At 43.4% G+C, this 25492-nt stretch overlaps 2 protein-coding genes across 4 annotated transcripts; both read left to right on the top strand.

Moving 5' to 3' along the window:
- Positions 1 to 142: 142 nt before the first annotated feature.
- On the top strand, positions 143 to 8455 carry safb (scaffold attachment factor B). 3 transcript variants are annotated; one of them, XM_084011450.1, is made up of 21 exons: positions 145 to 434; positions 721 to 811; positions 1806 to 1870; positions 1978 to 2220; positions 2308 to 2367; positions 2483 to 2522; positions 3314 to 3740; positions 4098 to 4141; positions 4227 to 4333; positions 4457 to 4606; positions 4746 to 4834; positions 5063 to 5112; positions 5218 to 5297; positions 5449 to 5591; positions 5845 to 5950; positions 6044 to 6240; positions 6521 to 6701; positions 6869 to 6951; positions 7051 to 7109; positions 7289 to 7343; positions 7441 to 8455. In XM_084011450.1, the coding sequence occupies exons 1-21, from the start codon at positions 279 to 281 to the stop codon at positions 7556 to 7558; spliced, it is 2544 nt and encodes an 847-aa protein (XP_083867576.1). In that variant the 5' UTR covers positions 145 to 278; the 3' UTR covers positions 7559 to 8455. The 3 variants fall into 3 exon arrangements, with proteins under 3 accessions (XP_083867574.1, XP_083867576.1, XP_083867575.1); XM_084011449.1 differs by having other exon boundaries at positions 7438 to 8455; XM_084011448.1 differs by having other exon boundaries at positions 143 to 434; positions 5845 to 6240; positions 7438 to 8455.
- Positions 8456 to 16028: 7573 nt separating this feature from the next.
- On the top strand, positions 16029 to 23563 carry lpla (lipoprotein lipase a). The gene is made up of 10 exons (XM_084011991.1): positions 16029 to 16276; positions 17049 to 17254; positions 17540 to 17719; positions 19105 to 19216; positions 19802 to 20044; positions 20186 to 20428; positions 21034 to 21154; positions 21362 to 21544; positions 21635 to 21736; positions 22408 to 23563. The coding sequence occupies exons 1-10, from the start codon at positions 16165 to 16167 to the stop codon at positions 22457 to 22459; spliced, it is 1554 nt and encodes a 517-aa protein (XP_083868117.1). The 5' UTR covers positions 16029 to 16164; the 3' UTR covers positions 22460 to 23563.
- The last annotated feature ends 1929 nt before the right edge of the window (positions 23564 to 25492 follow it).

Genomic DNA, 25492 nt, shown 5'->3' with positions numbered 1-25492 from the left:
CAGTAAAAAAAATAGTTGTCATCACTGTGTTGTTTGTGCACGTTTCTCATTTTTCATGTTTTATCATTGATTTCTGTTTTTTTCTGTCGCGCTCGTCGTCTGCGCTATAACTGCACTGCGCATGCGTCGACTGAACTGGCTCGACGCGGCCCTCCATTTTGCACTAGTTTTGCAAGCCAGCTGCATCCATTCGCATTGCAGCACCAGTAAACAAAGTGCATTAATACAAAGAAAACGGATTATTTCGAGGTGAAGAGACAATTTCACAGACGAAGACGATGGCCGACCCATCTGCTGCAGACGCGAAGGTTCCAGAAGGCGGAGAGGTCCGCAAGCTGTCGGAGTTGCGAGTCATCGACCTCAAGGCCGAGCTGAAGAAACGAAACCTGGACACCGCAGGCGTCAAGAGCGTGCTGTCCGAGCGTCTGAAAAAGGTCTCGTAACTGCTCACTTGTGAAGCTAAACCACCGTTTTTAGGCCTCTGGGTTCCGGGCACGACAGAGGCCCGCGCTTTGCGGCTTCGCGAGGCTAACCAACGTACGCTAATGCTAAAAGCTAACGTTAGCTTAGCTTTACGAGGCCCATTGGTCTGGACTGCGTTAGCTAAATGTGTGCCTAAACAGCTAACTAATTAACTGCTCAGTTAAACACACCCGTTGTTTTGTTTAAACTTTAATTCCGGATGTGTGTGACATTGTTCGTATCTCTCCCCACAAACAGGCGATCGAGGAAGAGGGTGGAAATCCGGACGAGATTGTCGTCGCTCCGGAGGCAACCCCGAAGAAATCGAGTGCTAAACGTCCTTCCAAAGGTAACGTCAGCGTGTGGACTCCACTTAGTCCCTACTGTTTAATGTCTGCACTGTTTAACGGTCTGCCCCCGTTAGTTTCTGTCATAACTACACTGGAAATCATCCGCCGCCTTATGACACATGGGTGCGCGGTCTCGTGGGATATCCTAACCTGTGCACGTTCACGGTGTTGCGTTAGGAAATAACTGGGAATGTGCCCGTTTTTTTTGAGAGGCTGTCACCTGATGATGGTGTTTACAATCACATTGGCTCAATTAGTGGTTTCAGCGTGCAGATCATCGGTGTCCACTCAGTTTGTAATGTCATTAGGTGACGTTACTTCATGGAGGAAGGGTGGATCACGTCAGTAATGCAACAGCAACAAGCAGCAAACACAGCCTCCAAAAGGACTCCCAAAACGGATTGAAGAGAAATTGAACATTTATGATGGTCAGATTTATTTCAGGGCTGTGGTATTTGACCGTGTTTGTTTTTCCCAGATGCACCAAATAAACTCAATTTGTGCTAGTTAGTGTTAAAAGTCGAATTTGCTGTGGAAACCAACAGGCAGCTACGTCACGAGGGTTTGATGTGTGCTGGATAGTAGTGTAATGATTCATGCAATGAATCGATTGTCAGTCCTACCGATTCAACTAAATCGATCCGATAAAATCTTATGAATCCAGAAGAATACAGATAGTCTCACTCGCTTTATTGCATGTTTATTTCATGGATATAGAATTTTGAATCGAATCAAATCGTTCCAACAACAAAAAAAGTGTCCTTGAGTTGAATTACCGACTACCTAATCGTTAATGGAATCGCTGTGAAGCCAAAAATTCACACCCCTAGTGCTCCACCAATGAGAGTTAAAGGAGGAGATGTTGAGCTTCTTGTCATTGGGTTACAAATTAAAAAGGCTCATTAGCTGGCTCACAGTCCTGGAACATGAGCATGTTTGATTAGTTTCACTGTATCACCCAGACGTGGTTTAAACAAAATGTATTTTCTGTAGATACAAAGCAAGAGAATGAGGAACCGGAGGACAGCACTATTGAGGAGGAGTCCCACTTTTGCCAGGTGAGTTTGCTGAACTTATTTTCCCAGGTTTGCCCTCCCTGATGACTACGAAGTTCTGAATATTGTTGTTAAATCGTTGTCTGCCTATTCCCTCCTCTCTTATCCAGGATGAGCAACAGGATGATCATGAGAACATGCAGGAAATGGACATCCTCGACATGAACGTTCTGGACGAGACGGAGAATGACAACGGGTTACCTGCAGAGGGCGATGAGGACGGAGACGCCGACTATCACTCTGACGAAGACGCGCCGTTGAAGGAAGACCATGACAAAGACGAAGACGACCTGTTGGCTGAAGAACCTGTCAACACGACCGTCCAGTCAGAAGATGAAGCACGAGGTCCAGAGGTGAGGAGCTGGACTAGAAACCTTTTCTACCGATTTTGATATTTTTTCTGTTTAACAGCCGAGTTTTACTGTGACTTATTTTTACAGATGGATGAGCCTGAGGTGTTAGATAAGACGGAGGATATGCAAACCTCATCAATCAATACGGTATGTTCACTTACATATATTTCTCCTGTGTGTAACCTTGAAGCCACAGTAAAACCAAATCTCACAAACGGTCTCATTCATTAAGACATCATTGTTTTTCTTCTTCTTTTTTTAGGCTCAGGATCCAGATGCAGAGGAAGTAAAAGAAGAAACAGGTACTGTAGAAAAAGGTTTAGAAAAAAGGTGGAGGCTTCTTTTTACAGTCTTGAGCTTGGAATGAAAACACTTTGTCTAGTTTCAACCAGGAGGAGAGACTGGAAGCCCGAAGGGAATTGCTGACTTTGTGTTGAAATTTGCTCAACCATTATTCATAATTTCACTGGCAAATATTGACTCGGTTTTCAATAACGTTCTTGCCGTAGCAAAAATAACGGTGGTTGACAACTCGATGCACATTGACAGCAATTCAGTTTGATGGTCAGGGAGGTGTGACCTGTTGCAGTGTTTCTAGGTTGCCACGTGAAGAAGAACAAGACAAAGAAGATCCATCAAGACTTATCAACTGTTGCAACTTTTTAAGGACACTGACTCGGAAATCAGCTGCATATGAAACCGCTGGACTTGAGCTAAAGTGGTGGTCATCATCACGAAATGGACACTGGAAAGTCAAAGTCTGAAAGAAGGTGGACTCTGAATCTGCTGCTGCACTGCTGATCTTGTGGCTCTCTTCAGCACTGAACTCTTTGTCTGCTTTGGATCAGGTGAACACAGTGAAGTGGTTCGACTTGAAAAATTAGTTCCACTAGTTGCTTAGTTGTCCCCCAGCCTTTGGGTTCCCTTCCAGTCTCTCGTTAGGGTCTACTTCATCGTTTTAATTCATAGTTCTAAGAGCACAGGCCAGTGGTCATGACGTTCCTAATCCAGGCCTTGCCAGTTCCTCGTTAATCATTGCTGTGTTTCAGAAGTGATTAAACTCTGTGCCATTCTATTCCTGTTAAATCCGTAGAAAATGACAAAGTAGCCGGGTCTTGTTTATCTGAGCCACTTAACGAAGATCACCCCCTGAGCCACGGGACGAGCCCTGAAGAAGAGCAAGCTGCCACCGCCGGAGGGGAAGACAATGCGTCCGACACCGGCGCCAAGTCCGACAAGGCCGCCTCCGGAGACGCGGAGAGCGACCGGGACGTTGTGGAGCCCGAGGCCAAAGAGGTCGGGGACGCACAGAACGCCCCAGAAGAGACATTTGACACTGAAAACAAAAGCTCGCAGGCTGTTAGTGTAAGCGAACAGGGCGCTGTGGGTGAAACTGTTGATTCAGAAATGGGGTCTAAGAAGGGTGAGGAGGATGAGAAGACAGAAGAGAACGCTGCTGCGGACGCGGCCTCTACAGTGAAAGAGTCCTCTTCTGTAGAGGGCGATGATCAGAAAAAGAGGTTTGTTGCTTTCTGTCTACTAGAAACCAAAATGGCTATCTCTGTTGCATTGGCTCCTTTGTGCTAGCAAAATTTGGATGCTCTTTTGGAGGTAAAAACGTTCTGTGCATTTGTCCGTTTTCATTTTTTCCATTCTATACACTCACCGATCCCACTTTATTACCCATAAGCGAGAATTGGGATTGTCATATGGTGTAGTTCCATTTACTCACTGTTAAATTGCTGCACTATGGTACATGATGGGCTGGTCACTGTCAGTTGTGTATTACGCCGTAAAAAACACATACATCTGTATGAGGAGAGATGACTGGTAGCCCCACCGCTGTATGTTTATTTCTTTTTTTTCTTTGTCTCTAGCTCTGAGGAGAACGATGGCAACGCTGAGTCAAAAGATGAAAAGGGTGGGTTAATCGAGCGTTTCCTGTTTTGGTTTTTCAAATGAAGTGGATATTTATGCTCATTCATTTCTTGTGTATTTGAGTGCAGCCGCCGGAAGTGCTGCAGCAAACAGTAGCAGGAATCTGTGGGTCAGTGGTCTCTCTTCCACTACAAGAGCGACTGATTTAAAGACTCTCTTCAGCAAATACGGCAAGGTTAGTCCATGCAAACAGATCACTTATGTTTAGTCTAAGATTGAGTTGTTTTTCTTAGATTCCCATGTAATCTCTGCGTCTTTGTCGTTGCTTCCCTTCCTCTTATCTCTCCATATCTTGCAGGTTGTTGGAGCTAAGGTTGTAACCAACGCCAAGAGCCCCGGGGCTCGCTGCTATGGTTTTGTCACCATGTCTTCCACGGAGGAGGCCACCAAGTGTATCGGCCACCTTCACAGGACTGAGCTGCACGGCAGGATGATCTCTGTGGAGCAGGTGAGTGTTTTCAGTTTAAACGCCGTACGTATGAGTGAGCTTGACATGCAGTCCTAATAATAAGAAAACCCAAGCTGTGAAATTTAATCTCTTCATTCAGCTTTTGTGAAATGAGCAAATTCCTGTGTCAACATTGCAGGCTAAAAACGAGCCGGCGGGGAAGAAGCCAGCAGACAAGACTGACCCCAAGAAGCCTGGCGCTGACAGGAGACACTCCACTGACTCCAAGTAAGACGGCTGACAAGCTGATGCATGTTTGAGTGTCATCTCTTACTAAAAGTGGCCAGACAGCCTGGCGTTTTGGGCTGGTGTGTTTTTTTTTAAATATCATGGGTGCATACATTTGTACAAAAGCTATATACTATATGAGAGAAAAGTAAACCTTTCACTGAACTGTTATTGACAATGTTTGTTGATGAAGCACTGTTTGAACTCATACCATTTATACTTGTGTAGATCTGATGGGAAGGATGAGAAGTCTGAGGCAGAAGGAAAAGATGGCAAAGGTGAGAAATCTGGGATCATTTTCAGCTTTTACATATCTATGTGAAATAACTGCTGCGCCGTAAAAAAAAAAAAGTCATATTCTTGACGATGTTTGTGTTCAACAGCACGAAATGAGAGGACTGTAGTTATGGACAAATCCAAAGGAGAGCCTGTCATCAGTGTCAAAACCAAAAGCAAGGAACGAGTAAGTAAACGAGCTTCTTCCTCACAAGATGGCACTCAAATAAAGTGGGTCAAAGTAGCTATTAATATGGAGATTAGATACATTCATCCATATACTCTTCCTGAACTAACTATCTATCTATCTTTCTCTCTTTGTTCTCTCTTTTCTACAGAGCTCAAAGAGTCGGGACCGCAAATCACCGAGCAAGGAGACGAAGGAGATCCTGTCGTTTGACCAGATAAAGGAGCAGAGAGAGAGGGAGAGACAAAGACAACGAGAGAGGGAGATCAGGGAGGTCGAGAGACGCAGATTCACGTAAGGATCACGCAAAACATAGGGCTTTAAAAGTCCTAATTGGGTATTAATAAAGATCTTTAATTAGTCATTTTAAATGAATTTTACTTTGCATCTGTTTCTGTAACATAATAAATGCTCTGTAGTTTCTTGTTGAAGGCTGAAGAAATTGTCTTTGTTGATGATTTTACATTAGAAACTGTTAATATTAACGATATACTTCCAGAATCGTACATTTGGTGGTGAGATATTGATCTTTGCCATCTTGTTTTAGCGACCGGGACCGTGACAACCGGCCGGACCGTGAGCGCGAGCGAATCCGCCTGTTCCGAGAGCGGGAGGAGAGGAAGCACTTGATCCGGAAGAGAAACTGGCTGGAGGTACTGTCATTCACCTGTCATTTTCTCTGGCGCAAATCCTATCCCCTATGTAGGTTTTATCTCACTAAAACCCATGAATGGTTTGACCCTCAGGCCGAGAAGGAGCGCCTTGATGCCGACCGTATGGAGCGGCAATTCCTGGAGCGGGAAAGGCTACGTATAGAGTACGAGAGGCGGCGTGAGCAGGAAAGGATCCTCAGGGAGCGCGACGAGCTACGGCGGCAGCAGGATCAGCTGCGTTATGAACAGGACCGCCGCCCTGTGAAGAGGCCGTATGACATGGATGGCAGGTAAACAATCACAGAGAAAGTGTAATGATGCTGATGGATTTAGTGCTTTGCAGCACTCCATCGCAGTTGGCTTGACACTTTATCCAATCTTATTGTATGAACGTGCTTTTGGTGAGCAAGCAGCTGCCAAACAGAATCTGTAAATCACATATTAGCCGTAATAAGAGTGAGCTTCAGTACTCTGTTATATGCAGATGTTATATGCAGATCACAAACGGATACAGAGCAGCTCAGCAGAGAAACTTCATCCTGGATGCCGTTTCCTGCTCCTCTCTTTTAGGAAAGATGACTGGCCTGATAGTAAGCGCATGTCGCTTGATGAGCGTTACAGCCGTTCAGACGTTGGCCGCCAGGATCGCTATCAGGACATCGACCACAGAGATCGGGGCCGTTACCAAGACGACATGATGATGGACAGGCGGGACAACAATCGTAGCGGCGTAGCGGACAGAGATGGTCAGGTAAGAAGTTCAGATGAAACTCACTTTTTGTAAATTTAAAGCATAAATCCTTGAGGGGAAAAAGGTAACTGAACGGCCATGGTTTTGCTGGCGATTGACTCCGACTCGAGCAGTAAGAATGAATGCATGTTTGCATTAAATGTGTAACTGTGCCCGTCTTCTTTCAGCACTTCTCAGACCGGTCGGAGCGACATGGCAGAGAGGGCCGAGACTCCTGGGGCGGAAACTATGACAAACGCATCAACCCCAGGTGAGACTCGATTCAGGTCAGACCTAAGGAGAGTCCAGTGCTGGCGTTTCTCCTGAAGGAGGGAACAAATGTAAACAAACTATGCGTTTGTGTTTTTAGGGAAGGAGGTCGAGACTGGGACTCCAGCCGGAAGATGGATGGAGACAGAACATGGCAAAGTATGCATACTTGTGTTTACTGATGCACATTCTGAAGGGTTTTTTTGCTTTTTGTGAGGATTAGAGTGGAAGATGGGACAACTATAATATCAGCTTAAAGCAAAATGGTGCAACATTTCCTACTTAATGGCTAATATAGACATATTTTGAGGTTGTGGTGTTTTGCTTTCGTGTTCCAGGTAGAGACGGTGCCATCCCAGGCCAGAGCCACATGGTGCGTGGAGGAATGGCAAGGTGACTGGACAATCTCAGCCTTTTTAAGAGCAGTCGGATCTATTTGTTAGAACAGTATTGATCATTATGTTGCTGTTTTTTTTCCTTTTTCCAGCAGCCGGGGTAACTACATGAACACAGGAACGTCCCAGTCCCTGTCCGGAGCTCTGAACAGACAGAACCAGCTGATGCAGGGCAGCGGGCTGCAGGGTGGCGCTTTTGGCCGACGTTACTGATGGACAATAGTGGGACTGTATCCGGAGGTCGTATCGGGAAAGGTGTGACCATATTGTTTTGTACATTTTTAAAGAAAAAAAAAAAACAGGAATTCTTTTTTTGACTCAATTCCAATCCATTTTTGATGGAGACATTTATTTTTCTGGTCGCTTTTCCTCCTTTTTTTTGTTTTTTTGTGCGCGTGATTTTTCGTGATCTCCTTGTTAGTATAATACGACTGTCTGCTTGCCAAGAACGTGTTGTATATACAAGTCGGCCTGTGGTGGAGAGTCAGACATCAGAGCTCTGTGTTAATTCGGATGTTTTCTAGACACCTGGGTCTCTGGATCTAACCTCAGCGGTCTTCTGTCTGTATCCCGGTTCATCTGAAGCGTTGTGGAACTTTTCCATTCTCGTTAAACGAGCCTTTGTTGCAATTAATTTGCTCAAAGCTTGAGGCTCCTTTTTTGACGTCATTCTTTTTTAAAACACAGATGTTTGAACTTCTGCTGCTGAGTAAGATGCTTTTTAACCGTCACATTCTGGTTATCCATGCTTGTTAGACTTTTTAAAAACATATTTCAATCAGTGTTTTTTGTTTTTTTTGTATTTGATTTGTGTGATTGTTGAAGAATGGTAATAAATCCCCCAGGAGAGTATGTGTTCACAATCTAAGATCTGTTATAAAATCTAAATCTGAAATTTAATGTATGATGTTTCAGCTTTTCTGTAGCACAAATGTTGTTTTCAGTTGTTTTTTTTCCATAAAAGTGTTAATTTAGTTGAGTCCCTTCTGTTCACTTTAATGCCACGCTCCGTCAGTGGTGGAGAATATCAGCTGCTGGTGTCGAACGGAGCTCAGCTGTAAAGTTCACGGGGTCAAACTGCCTCCATCAATAAAAGAGAGTTCATCTTTTTGCAGTGGTGCTACTGAAACAAATGCTCCTTCACACTTATTTCAAATTGCCCCGTAACATTTAGGGGCTCACATTGAACGCACACGTTTTAATCTCTTCCATCCTATTTTCATTTATTATAATAATGCAGCATGTATGTTGAATGAGGCTCCACTGAGATGTGGGGACGCTCTACCAACATTTGATGGTTTGCTAATAATATAATGGTCCTGATTGATGAAGAACTCCATTGTAACTTAGCATTAAGTAACCTTCAAAGTGAATGGTGCATGCAACAAGATAAAACCATCTCTTATACAACAGAATTCAGTTACTGAGAACCTAATAAACATGGTTAATCGTGTACAAAATGAATATTGTTGCTGACTGATTATGGAATTCATCCACATCCCTCTGACTTAAATAGAATAATAATGAAATGGCCCAATTGAACCTGCAGCGTTTCCAAATGACAGCATGAGAGTTGCTCATCCTTCCATCCATGACTTGCACATCTCCAGCCTGAAGAAATGAGGTGAAAAGCAAACCCAGCGGGAGTCTCAATGAGTGTTGCATGTAACATTCTCTCGACTGCAGGATGTCATGTTGACCTCTGTACTCATAGGTCACTAACTCCATAAGGCTTCCAGATATAGATGCCCCTCCACTAACTTCCTTCAAATCTATTCCTGGATCCAAGTTCCTTTTCTCCAAATGGCTCTCTCTTCCCAAAGATACTTTCCTTCTTTCATGCGTCATGAAGAGCCACTGATGACTCATGGTGTAGGTTTATAACTGGGGAAGTAATAGGCTGTAAACCCGTGGGTGTTAATTTAAATCTCATATTAACTTAAGTTTTATTAAACTATAAATTCCTGCATACTTCTTGCTTATGTACCTGTTTATCTTGCATCCAGTGGTGCGATGGAACCTTTAGGGAACAAACGAGGTCTGCAGCTCCAAATAGTTTGAAAGAGGCTTTGTTGAGGCAGTAATTAACTCAAATAATTATCACCTGCTGGTCAGCAAACAGCAGGCATTACTGCCTCAGACTAGAAATGCTTGTTTTTCTCTTTCACATTAGCCTCAGGAATACTAGGACATTTTTCCTGACCTTTGTCTATCTTCTTTAAACATACTTTACTGACTTTTTTCTAATAAGTTGAAATACTGCCATGAAAAGATACATTAATTTAATATGGGCAGAACTACTTTGTCCCTTCCACTAAAGTCTTTTTCGTCATGCATTTGCTCATGTTTGCCTCATTATGTGCACATATGGAACAAACTTTTAGTGAATGAAATGTTCACAGGTGACCCGTCCAATCAGATCTGTACGTCTGCAGCCACAGTAACTGGCTGCCATCATCTTTTTGTCCACTAGAGGTCATTCTATAACCATAAATAGAAGCCAGAACTGCTCATTTCTGTTCATACTTTAGGGCTTTAAGTAATATTATTATCCATATTTAATGACTTTGCAACTGGAGAATCAGCAGAAATCTACATTACAAACTTACTGCCACTGCTTCGGCTACACTATGTGACCAAAAACATCCGTGTTCACGTGAGAGACGGCCGTGCTGCAGGTGGAGAAAACGTTGACAGGACATCAGGACTTTGAGGACATGACTTGTAGGTGAGAGGATGTTGGGGATAAAATGAGGACGCACCGATGACCAGCAAGTAGTCCACCAGATGTGGAAACGAACAGCTTAAACCAACATGACTATGGCCACTAGGGGAGAGGATCACATGGGATCTGACACACACACACACCAGTCATCTTCGGCGTCACCCCCGTGCTGTGCAACATCATCTACCCTGGCCTTTGGAATGTGTGTTTATTTTCCCTCTCTGTCTAGATGAGTTGTCCTCCATGTTTCCATACATGCAAACGCGTCACAGATCCGTTTTGGTAAGTCGATACGAGAGGTCACCACAGGGGTCAATCTGTAATAAATGTAACATATATGTGTGGCAGGTGACTGCATGTGAGGAACACGATGGGATTCACATCATATCACACAGCAGGGTGAGTTTCATCGCGTCGGTTCGTCCCTGAATCCGTTTCAGTGCGTGTGAATGTGAGATGCTGCGGCATGTGTGTGTATCTTCTATGTTGAGACCTGAGACCTCCACAGGTGGATCCACCAGGAGCTTCCTCGGACAGCCGAGGGAAAACAAAGCTGAGCCAACATCCGTGTTAGGTTTCAACAGAAGTGAAGCTTGGAACAACATCTCGAGCTGCAGGGAGGAGAAGGAGGTCTGTGGAGCTCCGGTGTTGTGGGTGAGAAGAATGTAGAAAAAGGGAGATACCATTACAAATAGTGTATCTACTGTAGATCTGGGAATACTTTCCATGTTATACCAACAAACGTCTTTGGAGATTATCTTCGTCAAGTTGATCATGTAGTCTTGATATGATTTGGGTTGAATATGACTCCCCCCCAAAAAACTGTAAACAGACTTTGATGTGTTTATGATTTTAAGAGATTTGGGCAAAACAACAGGCAGATGTTTGATAAGAAGCAACATCTGGTCGGGCTGCTGCCAGAGCGACGATGCTCAGTTTATCACAGTCGTTCGTGCAGAACGGCCAGCGTTTATGCCAGCCTGCTGAGCGGCGGCACGGGAGGAATGATACAAACTCTGCTTCCTTCCTGCCAAAGAGAAGAGAGCTTTGGGCTTCTAAACTCTTTGGGCAACGTCGGTCACCAACTGTGATGTGGTTGTTGAGTCATGTCTGAGTTGTTTCTGACCTCAAATTAATCTGTGATTTTCCTTTTAAGCTTTTAATTTGCGTCGTTCTTTTATGTTTGGTTGCACAGGGAACCAAACATGTGACATAATAAATGACTTCATAAATCAATTGTCTCCATGACCAATCATGTGAAACATTATAATTACAGTGCATTACTCACTAACCGATATAGGATGTAGAATAATAGTGTTTAATGTGAAGTTTGAAGATGATTCAAGTCATTTAAACAGGAGAGTCGACGGAATTTCAACCCCTTCTCACAGACGCCGGCATCTTCTGGAAATGAAATGAGCTTGGGACATCGGTGAGTTGAGATAGTCCGGTCTGACTCGTCTCCCGTTATTCCAGCTCGTAGCAGCTCGCCTTCATGAATGAAACATGGGACTCGCTGTGGATCCTGCTCCGCTGCATTCCACTCATAGCAGCCAGATAAAACACAAAGCCCCTGGTGTAATGTATGTAATGTACAGGCATGAAAACGGGTACAGAGAAACTGGTGAGACCTGCACACACACACACACACACACACACACACACACACACACACACACACACACACACACACACACACACACACACACACACACACACACACACACACACACACGCTGTAGGGACTCTATGTGCTTTACATCCATGTACTGGACACCGAGTGTGTTAAGGACAGTGGAAGCTCTGTGTGACCTGACTTATAGAGCACATGTAGCAACAGATGTACAGTCTCCGACCCATATGTTCCTCTGCATGTGCACACACACACAGACACACACACACACATATATATATACGTATGCCTTATCTAACCGGCAGACAAAAATGTTCTCCTGCTGTGTAACATTGCAATCTGCACATGGACTTTATTATTTATATGCAGTATATATGGGAAGCATTATATAAGGAGAAGCCTGATATGTTTGGCTTCCTGCCAATCCCATGAGATCAACCTTACAGACCCAGTCCAGCTCACGTCGGCTGAGTCAGACACCCTATAGTGTCCTCGCTGACATGACTGGGGTTCATTGAGGAGGTTTGCAGTAGAAACACGGCTCAAGGTTCTCAAGAGCACTTCAACTGTTTGGCATTACTGCTATAAGGAGGGCTGATGCTTCTGGCTTCCATGAGCATCACCCCTGTGAAGGAACATTACTATGTAAAACTATTCAGGGCTCATAATCTGTAATAATAACGATGATCTGTGATCTTACAGCTGGTTGGAGTACTGTAGAGAAGTAAAGTGAGGACTGAAACGGGGCCCACACACAGTTTTCAGTGTTCGGCGGATGCAAACAAGAGAGGCTCTCAGCGTACTGGATATAAACAAGCCAACGTGCTGGGTTACGTACACACAGACACACGCCGTCCACGCATCAATCGCTGTCCTTGTTAAACAAGTCTATCACACGACCTCTTCACGTCAGCCCCTGAATAGAATAAAATACCGCCTTTCTCACGCCCACTCAAGTCTATCCGCAGCTCTTTTTTTACGACGTTACTGTGTCTTTAGCAGGAGGCTCGTAAAAGAGCGAACTCCAGCTGAGGGGCCTTTCTTTCTCTTGCCTTTTACCTCGAATAATGGACTCTGATGGGCAATAAAGCTAATATTCACACTGCTGTTGGCTAATTAGGGTGTTCTCTCTCCAGCTTTCATGTGAGATCCACTTTAGGACTGGTGAAATGATTCATTGCTTTCTGTCCAACTGGATTCAAGGTCTCAGTTCTGTGTTTGGTCTGGATCGGCAGATAAAAAGGGGAACGCAATCTGAGTCATGAAAAAAAAACAACAACGGCCGAATGACCTTGCGTAGGCGGCAACGTGTTGAGGATACAGATTAAGGAACGGAGGGGAAGATGGATCTAAATTGAGCCGCATCGCTATTAAAAGTCATCATAAAACACCCACTAAACGAGTCATCGGCCTCAAGCCTGCTGACTGTGGATGAAACGATCCCATTAGTGTGGAGGCCGTGAATACTGCACGTTTATGCTGTGTCATCCTGGGACACCATGTTCCTGTGTGAGGGCTCACTTTCAGAAAAGTTGCATGAGTGTGACTGGCCGTGTGTTGCTTTAAGTTGCTCTAACTCACACCTGTGTTTGCTACAGCGGCCTGTAAACACGTGTAAATACTGACGGCGAGACAGAGAGGAAAAAGAGACGAATAAGGAAAGCGTGCACGCTGCTGGTTATCTCTCCGAAGTGCAAACAGAGGACGGTGACGTGAAACACATGTGAAGCCTTTAAAAAGCGACAGCAGGAAAGTGAAGGCATTCCTCCACAGTAGGAAATATGTTTTCTCTCTGCGCTGATCTTTTAATTTCCTCTGCAAATCTCAAGGTCAAAGCCCCGACTAATTGGAGCTGAAGGGGACTGAATGACATTAGACTGGGACATTTCAGATATCTGTGGATGAGCCATAACACCACAGGCAGCTTGTCTGCTGTTGTGTCTGCCTGCCTTCAACCAGCTGCTGCTCTCTTCTTTCTTTTCTTTTACTGATAATAAGACTTTCAATTTGTTTAGGAAAGTCAGATTTATCCTGAAACAGTCTCACACATGTATGATATATTGCTGTACAGTAACTCAGGATAGGCGTCGCTCTGCTCTCTAATCACTGGGTTGGGCCTGTTGGTCTGGCAGATACATACATACAAACACCTAAACATACTGGAAACGGTAAGATAAAAGAAACTATAATTAGAGGAGGAAAATAGCAGCAGTTGATGACCGAGGACTCAATCATGCACGGCCTTTCATGAAGGAAAGTGTGGTTTTTTTTTGTGTGTTCAGAACTTATTTAGCATCTTTATCTGGACCCCAAACGACGAGGGAGTAAAGCTGGAATAATGGGTCAAATGACAATCTTGCATGCAGTTAAAGGTAAAGTCAAGCTTGTTTCTTTCAGGGGAAACAAAGAACACAACATGGCTGAGTCACGCTCAACACGTGATTTCTTAATCCAAATCTCAGTCAGTTTCTCGGGTTTCAGAAGAATAATATTTCTGGAGATTAAACGACGCAGTAGGGAACTGATTCTCTGAGAAATGTGACGCTTTCTCGGCTATAGGTTGATCTGTTTTGTTGCCCTTCATTTTGAGAGAAAACAAAAAGATGTAAGAATATTGTCACGCAGGTGTTTTGGCCTGAAAATCCTCATTAAGCTCATACAGGCTCATACATTACAGTATGTATACCGTCCACTTTCATGTGTGTTTGATTTCTCTGCAGCTTTTGAGTTCCTTCCGGACCCCCGAGCACCGCAAAGGAGTTTAACTGCCACTCTGAAGAATGCACAAACATCTTGTTTTCATTCGGTCACATAACAGGAGATTCGTGATCTATTTTTATTCACTTTCAACTTTTTCAAACGTCCTTTTTTGCACGCAGTCGGAGGGCAAAGACACTGTGGTATCATTAGTTGCCCAGATGTGCTTTGTCATTGTTTTTCGGGTTGCAGACTCACCGGTCGTCCACCAATGGGAGAGGGGGCTTTCTCACACACCCCCACCGCTCAGGAGATCTGAGGTGATCACATCTTACTGTCTTGGACTTCAGTTGGTGTCAATGAGCTAATTCATCATGCAATTTGAATCTGATATAATAAAAGTTTGATGTGCTGGATAATATGTTTTTCATTCATGATCTTGTAACAGGATCTTATAGTCTGATATTTATCCAGGACTCCTGGAGGGCAGTGATGCTCACAAAGACATTATGTTATGCAAGTATTGTAACACACATTTGACATACTTTTACTACACATTTAGCGCCATTTCACAGTTCGGGGGGTTAGATTTTATTATATTACTTTTGCTTTACTCAATTTTAGCACCTCCCCAAAATAGTTAGGGTTCGGGAATTCTTTATTTTATAATTAACCCTTGTGCCCTCCTCAAATTTACTACGCACCTCCGACACCACTTACAAACTGCTATAAAATCATCATACATCAATATTTTTTTCTACTTTTTTTTTTCATAAATCTCTTTAACAACTTCCACCAAAGTAGAAAAATATTGATGTATGATGATTTTATAGCAGTTTGTAAGTCCGTGGCTTTTGGGGGGTGAAAAATGCATCAATAGAGTATAAAAGACATGTGAAATAAAAAATCATTGGATTTCAAAAATATAACTAAAAAGAAAAGTTCTTGCAAAAATTAATGCCACAAGCTGTAACACAGCCAAAATTATATATATATATATATATATAAATGACCGAGGAGTGCATGAGGGTTAATCTGAGGGATCTGAGCTCCAAAAGTTGGTCAAAATAGCCAGAAAGTCGAATGCAACTATAGGTTAGGTAGGAAGGTAATTCATTGCTGTAGTAGTAGTAGTAGTAGTAGTAGTAGTAGTAGTAGAAGTAGTAGTAGTAGTAGTAGTAGTAGTAGTAGTAGTAGCCCACATTTTGCTCATAATACTTGCAAACTTTTACTTGATATATCAAAATGGGACTTTTATTTGTGTATTATAGGCTTAAATGTGGAAAACAGATACATTTTCCACATGAATTCGTGTTTTTTGTTTCTATCATCTTATTATAAGTTGTGAATAAAACTAATTTTCACCATGTGAACTCATCCCAACTTCCAGCTCACTGATAATTAGTGCTAATTGGCACTAATGACACACTTTACATAAGAGCTAACGCACAGTCGTGTGCGCTGCGACTCTGTGAGGAAGAGTGTGAATGATTTCCCTTCAGGGATTCAGAGCCGGGCCAAAGTTTAAACTCCGCCCTCTCAAGCCTCGGCCAATCACGTTTGAATATTCAAATGAGCCACCCATAAAGATGACTTGGAGCGGCAACTGTGACAGACCATAAGCAATTTTACTTCTAAACCGCAACTCCATTCCATTTACGTCCTCACATACACGCGCCTGGATTTACAACTTGGTCGCCCGACTTCCAGGGAGCTTTTTTTTTTAATTCATTTTTAATTTGAGTCAAATATCTTCTCAATAATATGGGAAAAGAAAATATCTGCTTTTTGACTGTTTGGATACTTTTGGGTGAAATCTTTGCAACTTTTTCTTCTGACCCTGAACTCACCAGCACCACCGCCGCCACTGTGTTTGGTAAGAGCCGACCTATCAGCGTGCATTGTGATCACTTGCAGATTACTTTCCTGATTGATCCGCGGATCTAATTAAGCGGCGCTCGTGCGCTTGTTGATCCACGCGCACGGTTCCGCGTTGACCGCGAGTAACCTCGTGAAAAAACGCGTCCGCGGTCCAGATCCGCAGGTCTGCATCCTAATCCGACCGTCCATGTGTGCAGGACGGGAGAACGCAGCTGCTGCGGCCCTTTTGTCTGCAGAACGCACATTTAAAACAGAGCAAATCCTATCATTTTCGAGGTTGAAATACACAAATACACTAGTACTTATTGTGTACTTTTAATGGCGTTTTCCTCACTTACATTTGATTTTTTAAAACATATTAAGTCACAGAAGGAATGGGGTAATTAACTCGTTTAGACGTGTTTATCCACTTTTAATCTACTGGACTGAATCTCTTCAGGAATTCCAGGCTCTTTAACAATAATGTGTTGAGGTTTAATTAGTTTTGGTGCTGGTACAAGTACACTGGAGACAAAAGGGGGCGACACTGCCATGCTCTATGCCTCCTGACTCACACTGGTGCCATTATGGTCAGTTCATCTGATTGAGAAGAAGCAGAAGTTTCATGATTTGCATGAAAATGTTTGCAGATTGTTCATTTCAACGTGTTTTCTGCAAGTCTATTTGTCATAAAGCTGTTTTTTTAATTAGCTTCCTGATTGTTGTATGAATGCATTGACATGGAAAGGTGTAATAATATGTATTTCCAAACCCACTGTTTGTCACAGTGAACACCACGGTCACCGCCGCTCCCCCGTCCACCACCTCTGAATGGATCACAGACTACACCGACATCGTGTCCAAGTTCTCCCTGCGCACCCAGGACGTCCCAGATGATGACATGTGCTACATCGTCACCGGCAGGCTGGAAACGGCTGCAGAGTGTGAATTCAACTCGGAGACGCAGACCTTCATCGTGATCCACGGCTGGACGGTACGCCAGAGTAAACGTGTCTCGTGTAAAATCAGATTTCATGCCTGTAGGGAAACAAGCACTGCAGACAGACAGGCAGACATGCAGACATGCAGACAGACAGGCAGCAGTGAGTTCTCCTCCTCTAATGTGATTTACAACCAGTCATGCAACACGATTTAAACCTGATGACACTTTGGCTTCTCCTCGAGCAGAGGACACAGACTGAGGGCTGAGGCCAGAATGAATCACACCCTCAGACGTGTGTGTGTGTGTGTGACCATGTGTGTGTGTGTGTTTCTATAGGTGACGGGGATGTTCGAGAGCTGGGTGCCCAAACTGGTGTCTGCTCTCTATGAGCGTGAGCCCAAAGCCAACGTGATCGTGGTGGACTGGCTGAGCCGCGCCAACAAGCACTACCCGACCTCCGCGGCCTACACCAAACTCGTGGGCCGCGACGTGGCCAAGTTCGTCACCTGGATACAAGTGAGGGTTTTTTTTATCGTATGTGACCCCCCTTTCAGCCTGAGATGAGCCGAACCCTGAGCTCTTGAGTTGACTAACCCTGCATGGTGGATTCAAAAAGCCTCCATCAATCCCTGATTCACAATGGCAGCAGATTATTGACAATAAATGTAGGCTATACATGGATTGTGCACATTAATCTTTAAAAAAGAGAGCAGTGTTGTCCATTAACTCGTCATTTACCAGACTTACATGTCCTTAATGGATAATAAAGTGAGTATTAGGTTGTAGCCTACATTGTGTTTGTTCAGCTTTAATCCGAAGAAGACAAATCAGGGATTGTAGACATCGATTTGGCTCGGTTTAATAGCATTCTGTGGCTTTATTTCAGCTACTTCAACAAATGATGTAAATATAAACTGAATTAATACAGTCTATGGAAAAAAACAGATATACAGTATGATTATAGTCTCAAATATTATGCACGTTATATATTTATAGCAAAAAATAACTTCCACTTGCAAAAAATAAGTTTTTTATTCTGAGCTGAGGGCAACTTGAATAATATCTTAAAGGCACAATAACCGCTGTTCAAAGAAAATGACTGACGGAGCATAAAGCTGTCACTTAGAGTAGAAAAAATGAATATCCAAGCAGGATTTAGCTTCTGGTTGATAGTCAGTTACCATGGTGACTTTAAATTTAAGTTACTTCTCTTATTGAGACTGAAAACCCAGAGTTTCCCTCATGTCCATGAGTTTTCATTGAACCTGTTTTCTGGCCCTGGGTCCTGGCTGACAGGCAGCTCCATCACATTCTCCACATCCTCTTTGTCCTAAAAGATTTCTCCTGCTGCTTTCGGATCCCCAAATATTTCACTGTATTATGCGTTCCTGTTATAAATAAGAGCAGCCGGAGAATCTCTTACAAATCTTTGATTGAGTGCTTTCCAATCCAGCGGTGCTGCTGCGGATATGTTTCCCTACTGGTTTTGATTTTAAATGCCCTGTAAAGGCGTTTTATGGCCGTGTCTGTGGCTTACAACAGCCTCTCATAACAAGACTCGCTATTCAGCCGAGCTCAGACTTTGTTTGAGCAACTTAAGGGCAAAAAGGGGGGCTGTTGGCACGAATAACACGTTCATTTGTTTGCCCTTTTTGTGTACGTGACATCCGAGTTCAAAGCGTTGCAAAATTCTGGCAAAGCATGACATTACAACGAATTAATCTATCTTGGATTATGTCCCAAACTCCATTAGAACTCGACCGGAGCGCTGCAGAGCGTTGCCAGGTACGGCCTGCCATTAGTTTAATCCCTCTGGCAAGTCTGCAGGATTTACTTTAAACTGTGTTAACATGTCAACATGTTTTTTTCTGGCACATCTCATCCATCTCCTGGCTTTTCAGAAAGCGCTGCAGCTGCCCTGGGAGAGGATCCATCTGCTGGGCTACAGTCTGGGAGCACATGTGGCCGGGATCGCCGGGGACCTCACGGACCATAAAATCAGCCGGATCACAGGTGAGAACCTTCGTGGATAATCATCTGCTTACTTCACACACACGTGTAGGATCATAGACATATTATTACATCATTGTTGTGACTTCATTAGTGCAGTGTGGAACCTTAGTTGTGTGTTTTAGCTGGAAGCATTTTGGCTCACCTTTGTCTACAATTAGTCCCCGAGCCGGTGAATACAAGCGTGCAAACTTACCATACCGTACTGTAGTGTACTATAGAGGGCCCTGCTCGTAAAAACACAACAGCAGACCGGTGAAATATAATCTGCAGGCCGTTACATTCCAGGCCCGTGTTGTATGTAGCCAGTCGCTGCCAGTAAGCGGGGCCAATCCTCCTATTTGTCGCTATGGGGTTTATCAAACATGGAAATCCCTCTGACCTGCTTAGAATAATGGTATGTTTACTGTGATCCGAGGCAGGACCCCAATAACGACCCACCATTGCTGCATTTTTCCGGAGCTTCAGTGTAGAATACAGAACTAATGAAACACACCTTGTTTAAATTACTATACTTTATGGAGATGTGCGCACAACCAGCGCAGGAATTCATCGGAAAAAACAGCTGAAAACACTCGTCTCTTCTAGGTCTGGATCCTGCCGGTCCCACCTTCGAACACGCAGACGACCAGAACACCCTGTCCCGAGGCGACGCCCAGTTTGTGGACGTTCTGCACACCAACACCAGGGGGTCGCCGGACCGCAGCATCGGCATCCAGAGAGCCGTGGGCCACATCGACATCTACCCCAACGGAGGCACCTTCCAGCCGGGCTGCGACATCCAGAACACGCTGCTGGGGATCGCACTGGAGGGCATCAAGGGCCTCCAAAGTATGTTCTTCAAATACTTCTCAATGTTTGTTCCTCTACTTGTGATGATGCTTTGGGTTTGACACCCAAGGAAGACGTTTACTCCGGTCATGTGACCAGAAGGCACCAAGGTTTCACAGCTCCTGTTCTTCTGTGCTGCAGATATGGACCAGCTGGTCAAATGTTCCCACGAGCGCTCCATCCACCTGTTCATCGACTCGCTGCTGAACACCCAGCAGCAGAGCCAGGCCTACCGCTGCAACTCCAGAGATACCTTCAACAAGGGCATGTGCCTCAGCTGCAGGAAGAACCGCTGCAACACGCTGGGCTACAACATCAACAAGGTCCGCGCCACCCGCGGCGCCAAGATGTACCTCAAGACCCGCGAAATGATGCCGTACAAAGGTAAGGTACACGGTTTCTGTGCAGCGCAACAACGTAGAAGAAATACTATATGAAATCTAAAGAAAAGTCTGACTGGGTTTATGTACTTTACCAAGGATTAGAGTTGAATTAATGGATGCACATACCTTAATGGGAGTAATCCTCAGCGTGTGAGCTACTGTTGTTGGATGTACTTAGTGTGGATGTTGCTGCTTGGAGCTGGAATTAATATCACAGCGAGCATACAAATAGACGACGAATGTAAACACATGCACAACAAGCAGCAGGTATTCAGGGGGTCACATGAAGAAGAGGTCACAGGTATTTAAGTTGCTCGGGGGGTATGCTAAGGTAATGCAACACCTCTAAACGTGACGCATGAATGGAAAAGTTAATTTAAGAATTACAACTTCAAAGTCGTGTTCGGTAAACGGTGATGATTAAGACGTACGAGGGTGTGTGAATGTAACCGACCAGGATTTAGCACAAACCTGTGATTAAAGTCACATGAAGATGGAGAAGGTTTACATGAAGGTGTTTAAAGTATTAAACTAACTTACGTAGTGGTGCTGAGAACACGTCGTTCTAGTGAGGGTGTGTCTAAATGGTCAATTCTTCCCCCGTAGTTTTCCACTATCAAGTGAAGGTGCATTTCTTCAGCAAGGACCAGCTGAGCTTCACCGAGCAGCCCATGAAGATTTCTCTGTATGGAACCCTCGGAGAGAAGGAGGACATTTCCTTCGTCCTGTACGTACATTCTTTAACCGTCATATGAAAACACAATCACCAGAAAACAGCGTCCGCATGGTCAGCGATAGTGTTTCCTGACTCTACGTCAGACCATGAAGGCACCAGTGCTGTATATCACACACACACACATACCGTGGATGCCTTCATAGACGGTCTAACCTGAGCTGCCGACCGTTAAACGCTGCCCCTCCTTTCATCCCTCAGGCCGGAACTGAAAAGTAACACTACCTTGTCCTTCCTCATCACCACCGATGTGGACATCGGAGACCTGATGATCGTGAAACTGCGCTGGGAGAAGGACACGATCATCAGCTGGTCTGGCTGGTGGGGCAGCAGCAAGTTCCACATCCGCAGACTGCGCATCAAGTCCGGGGAGACTCAGTCCAAGTACGTTCTAGGTCACGATTATCTAGAAACTTCTTCAGACTGGTATTCTATGATAGTTTGACATTTTTTTCCCCCTCTGTGTGATTTCAGGGTGATCTTCAGTTCGAAGGAAGGAGAGTTTGCCTACTTGGTCAGGGGAGGAGAAGAAGGAGTCTTCGTCAAGTCAAAGGAAGTCAACCGCCAAGAGAAACTGTAAGTTGAGGAGAAGCTTCCTTTGTACAGAGCCAGGTTTTTTATTATCAAGTATTAAAGTCCCAGTCGGCAACATGTTTTTGATCATATTCACTGAAGCCGACACAACGCTCCGATAGAACAACATAAATCATTCGGTTTTAGAAAAAAAAGCGTCCCTCTACGTGAACGTAGAGCCTGTTTGTTTTGCAAAGATCGACAGCGCCCGGATCATCCTGTCCAATCAGCACGCAGGACTGTGTTCGTGCACACAGAGCCCCTCCCCCCTCGGGTCGTACCACTATCACAGGGGGGAGACGGAGGGAAGTAGCAACAAGCTTCCAATTCCTGGTTAAAAACCCAAACGAGGAGGTCCAAAACAACCAAGGAGAAGAAAACACCGGTGGAAAAGAAGGAAAAAAAGAAAGATGGCGACGGTGCCCGTGATAAAACCAGAGTCAACATCGGACCCGCGTTTCAAAGGTGGCGTAATCTAAGGGAGTTCAAAGGGCACGAAGTCAAGGGGGAGGAGCTCGGTGGTCGTGGGGGAGGAGCTCGTGGTCATAGGGGAGGAGCGTGAGAGTTGGAAACATTCAAAGTGCCCTCCATCCGCCGGACTTGCCGACTGGGACTTTAATTGATGCATGTAAAAAAAGCTCTCCTGTTCACTTTTGCCCTTTTCTGTTCTGCAGGTTGCACAAGCGGAGAAAGAACGGAAGTCTTTTTACGCAGAACGACGCTTGAAAGTTGCACAGCGTCCATCTCTAAACACATAGCCAAAGACGGACAACACACAGCAACAATGGGGGAAGCCTTCGCAAGTAACTGGACTTATACGAAATGCTGCAATGTAGTTTCTCTCTCCTGATTTTCCTCCTGTTGTCCCTCATGACTTCGACTCCCAGTGCAGCCAAAACAACAGCTGCTGAAACGAAATGTTACAGGTTTCTTCGTGCTGATGTAATCACATTTGACAAATGCACACTTTCAGTAGCTTTTGCTGCGTATCTTTGTAATCATTTGTTTATGCGTTTGTAGCCTATATGTACTGTTTATACAGGTTTTTATATGTATTTTTAATCCCTGAAGTGATGTGTTTTCTTTGCCTATGTGAACTTGGATTATTGTTTATGTATAAGTAATTCAGAGTGACAGGCTTTACTAAGGCACATCTTTTTTCTTACTTTTTTTATGTGCAAAATGATCATTTTGTCCCTAATGTTTGTCTTAATGGAACCACTAATTGCCAACAATCGACAGGGACCAAAGAAGTACTTACTATCTACTGAACGGAGAATCACAGCGGCCTTTGTAAATACCTTTTTAAATCAGCCTCATGTATGTGTTAATATATACACACATATGTTTTGAATACGAGTAATGTGTTAATATGATCTCTTGAAGCCTTGCTTGTTCTTTGATTGTGTTTTGGTTATTGTGTCACGGGTCACTTTAAAAGGCTATCTGTCCCCTGGAGCCATTTAGATGTCAAAAGGTCACGGAGATTGCAGTCTAACAGGGATATGCATTTTTAATTTGGGTAATTTTTTATATGAAATGTAACTGAGGTCACTTTTTAAATCCAGTTGGGGCTCCTTAAATGACCGGGGGGGGGAACAATTTATCTCATTGACTAAACTCTGTCTTCAACATGCCCTTATTTTGAAAGGTCAAACATTACAACTGAAAATAAACATGCAAGCCTTGGTAATTTGTGATGGACTGGCCTATATGTTAGCCATAAAACATCTCAAGAATAATTCCTAATGTATTTATTGAATGTACATTTATATAATTGTATATTAAGCTGTAATATATTTTGGCAGGCTTCCGTTGTCGTCTGTATTTTTAAACCTTTTTTTTTTTTATAAATGAAGTGATTTTATGCACAAGGCTGTGGAAAGTCATCAAATTGGTCTCCATGCCAGCTGTTCAGTGAATTGACTTCTATGAACTGAAATGCAGTGCACTGTATAAATAAGAAGCCCAGGATGGTTTAATAAAGAGATAAACCCAATATCCCAATATTCCTGACTGCTCCAGTTGCTTTTAGCTAATGATTAAATAGATAAATCGTGAAGAAGGTTATGGAACCGTTCATGGATGAGGAACATGTACAGACGTGTCCGATCAGATGTAAATCATCTACCTGGTAGCAGCTCAGCGATTTGAAAAGCAGGTGAAATATAGGTTTCAATGTCGGTGATGACCCTCAGTTCCCAGAGGCTCCTCGATTCAGAATGTTCCAAAGATATGGAGAAAAAAAACATTTTAAATGTGCTTAATATTAAACTATATTCCATATGATACCATCAAATGGATTGTATGTTTATTCATACAAAAATCCACTGTACATTATGTCTTTAACTCACAGTAAACATACTCGTATGTATATGTTTTATAATGATTCTGATTTATATGTATGACATATATATGTATTTATTTGCAGCAGGCGTGACTCCAGCTCTTGTAAAGAGAGTCTTATAAACTGTATATGCAGTATTTCATATAAACAAACAAAACATATCACACAGAGCAGCTTGAGTTGAAGGTTTTTTATTGTGAACCGACACGTTTTTATTGCCACTCCATGTTTTTACCATAACGTAATGTACAGATTGTGTCTTTAAGGCCTAGAAAAACATGTTCGATGCATCTTTCCACAAATTAGATTTCTAATTAAGGTTTTGTTCATGCTCATATTTGTTTGCAACCTTATTTAAAATATGGACGTTATTTTTTGTGCTGGTTTTATGGATCTTTAGGGCATCTTCAGATGGATCCAGTGTGAAATATTTTCCAACTATTGGATCGACTACTTTTTAATTTGATAAGCTTTTAAGCAAAGCATCTCAATGACAGTGGTCATGATTCGATGTCGGTAGCAGCCTTTGGGATGAGTTGACCCCTCAAATCTAATCTTCAAAAGTGACGCCCAGTTCCCGTCAACCTCAGCTAGACTTTGAGATCATTCTACCACAGTATGCTAACATGCTAATGATAGCTGACGGCTGGCACTCTGATGTTGAACTGAATCTGAGTCTGAAGTCCAGACTGTGCAACAACATATGAACTGTATGTTACGCTGAATATGTTAAATATTAATATTTGGCTATGTTTATATATGGAACAGCTGGTGAAATGCGGACCTTCATCGCCAGAGATATGATATCTGATATTTTGTTTATTCTTTTATCTTTTTACAATTGCTGTAGATCCAATCTAGTGGAAGAATACAAATTCTAAATGAGTTTTTATGTATAACTAATAAATGCTGTACTTGGAAAATACACCTGTCATAGCTAACTGGTACAAATTCCTGATTGTTTTTATTTTAAAGGACCAATACAACATTCAGAGCATTAATATAGCAGCAAAGAATGATTTGCTTTAGAATAATATAGTGGAGTAATGTCTAACCTGAGTAAAGGAGCCATGAAGCTGCCTTCCCTCTGTGTGCGTTGTGCTTCTCCTTGCACCTTTAATCTACGCAGTTTACAATGGTTGATAGCTCATGTTTCACTCTCACTTAGGCCACGTTTACACATAGCAGGGTATTTATAGAAACAAATATTTCCCCCCCTCCGTTTTCAAAAATAACATCGTGCACAAAACATCGTTTTCAAAAGTTGTCATTTAACATCAACCCGTGAGCACCATTATAACGATATATCCTATGGGTGGCAGTGTAGGGAGAAGGGTAACGCCGTGCAAGCCAATCAGAATCCTCAGAATCAACAACAACGAATAACATGAGCGACTTCCTGTGACGCTTGA

The sequence above is a fragment of the Eutrigla gurnardus genome (assembly GCF_963514095.1).
Source record: "Eutrigla gurnardus genome assembly, chromosome: 6".
In the NCBI taxonomy this organism is placed as follows: domain Eukaryota; kingdom Metazoa; phylum Chordata; class Actinopteri; order Perciformes; family Triglidae; genus Eutrigla; species Eutrigla gurnardus.
Note: the sequence above shows the minus strand (reverse complement) of the source record. Positions and strands in the feature narration are given on the sequence as shown.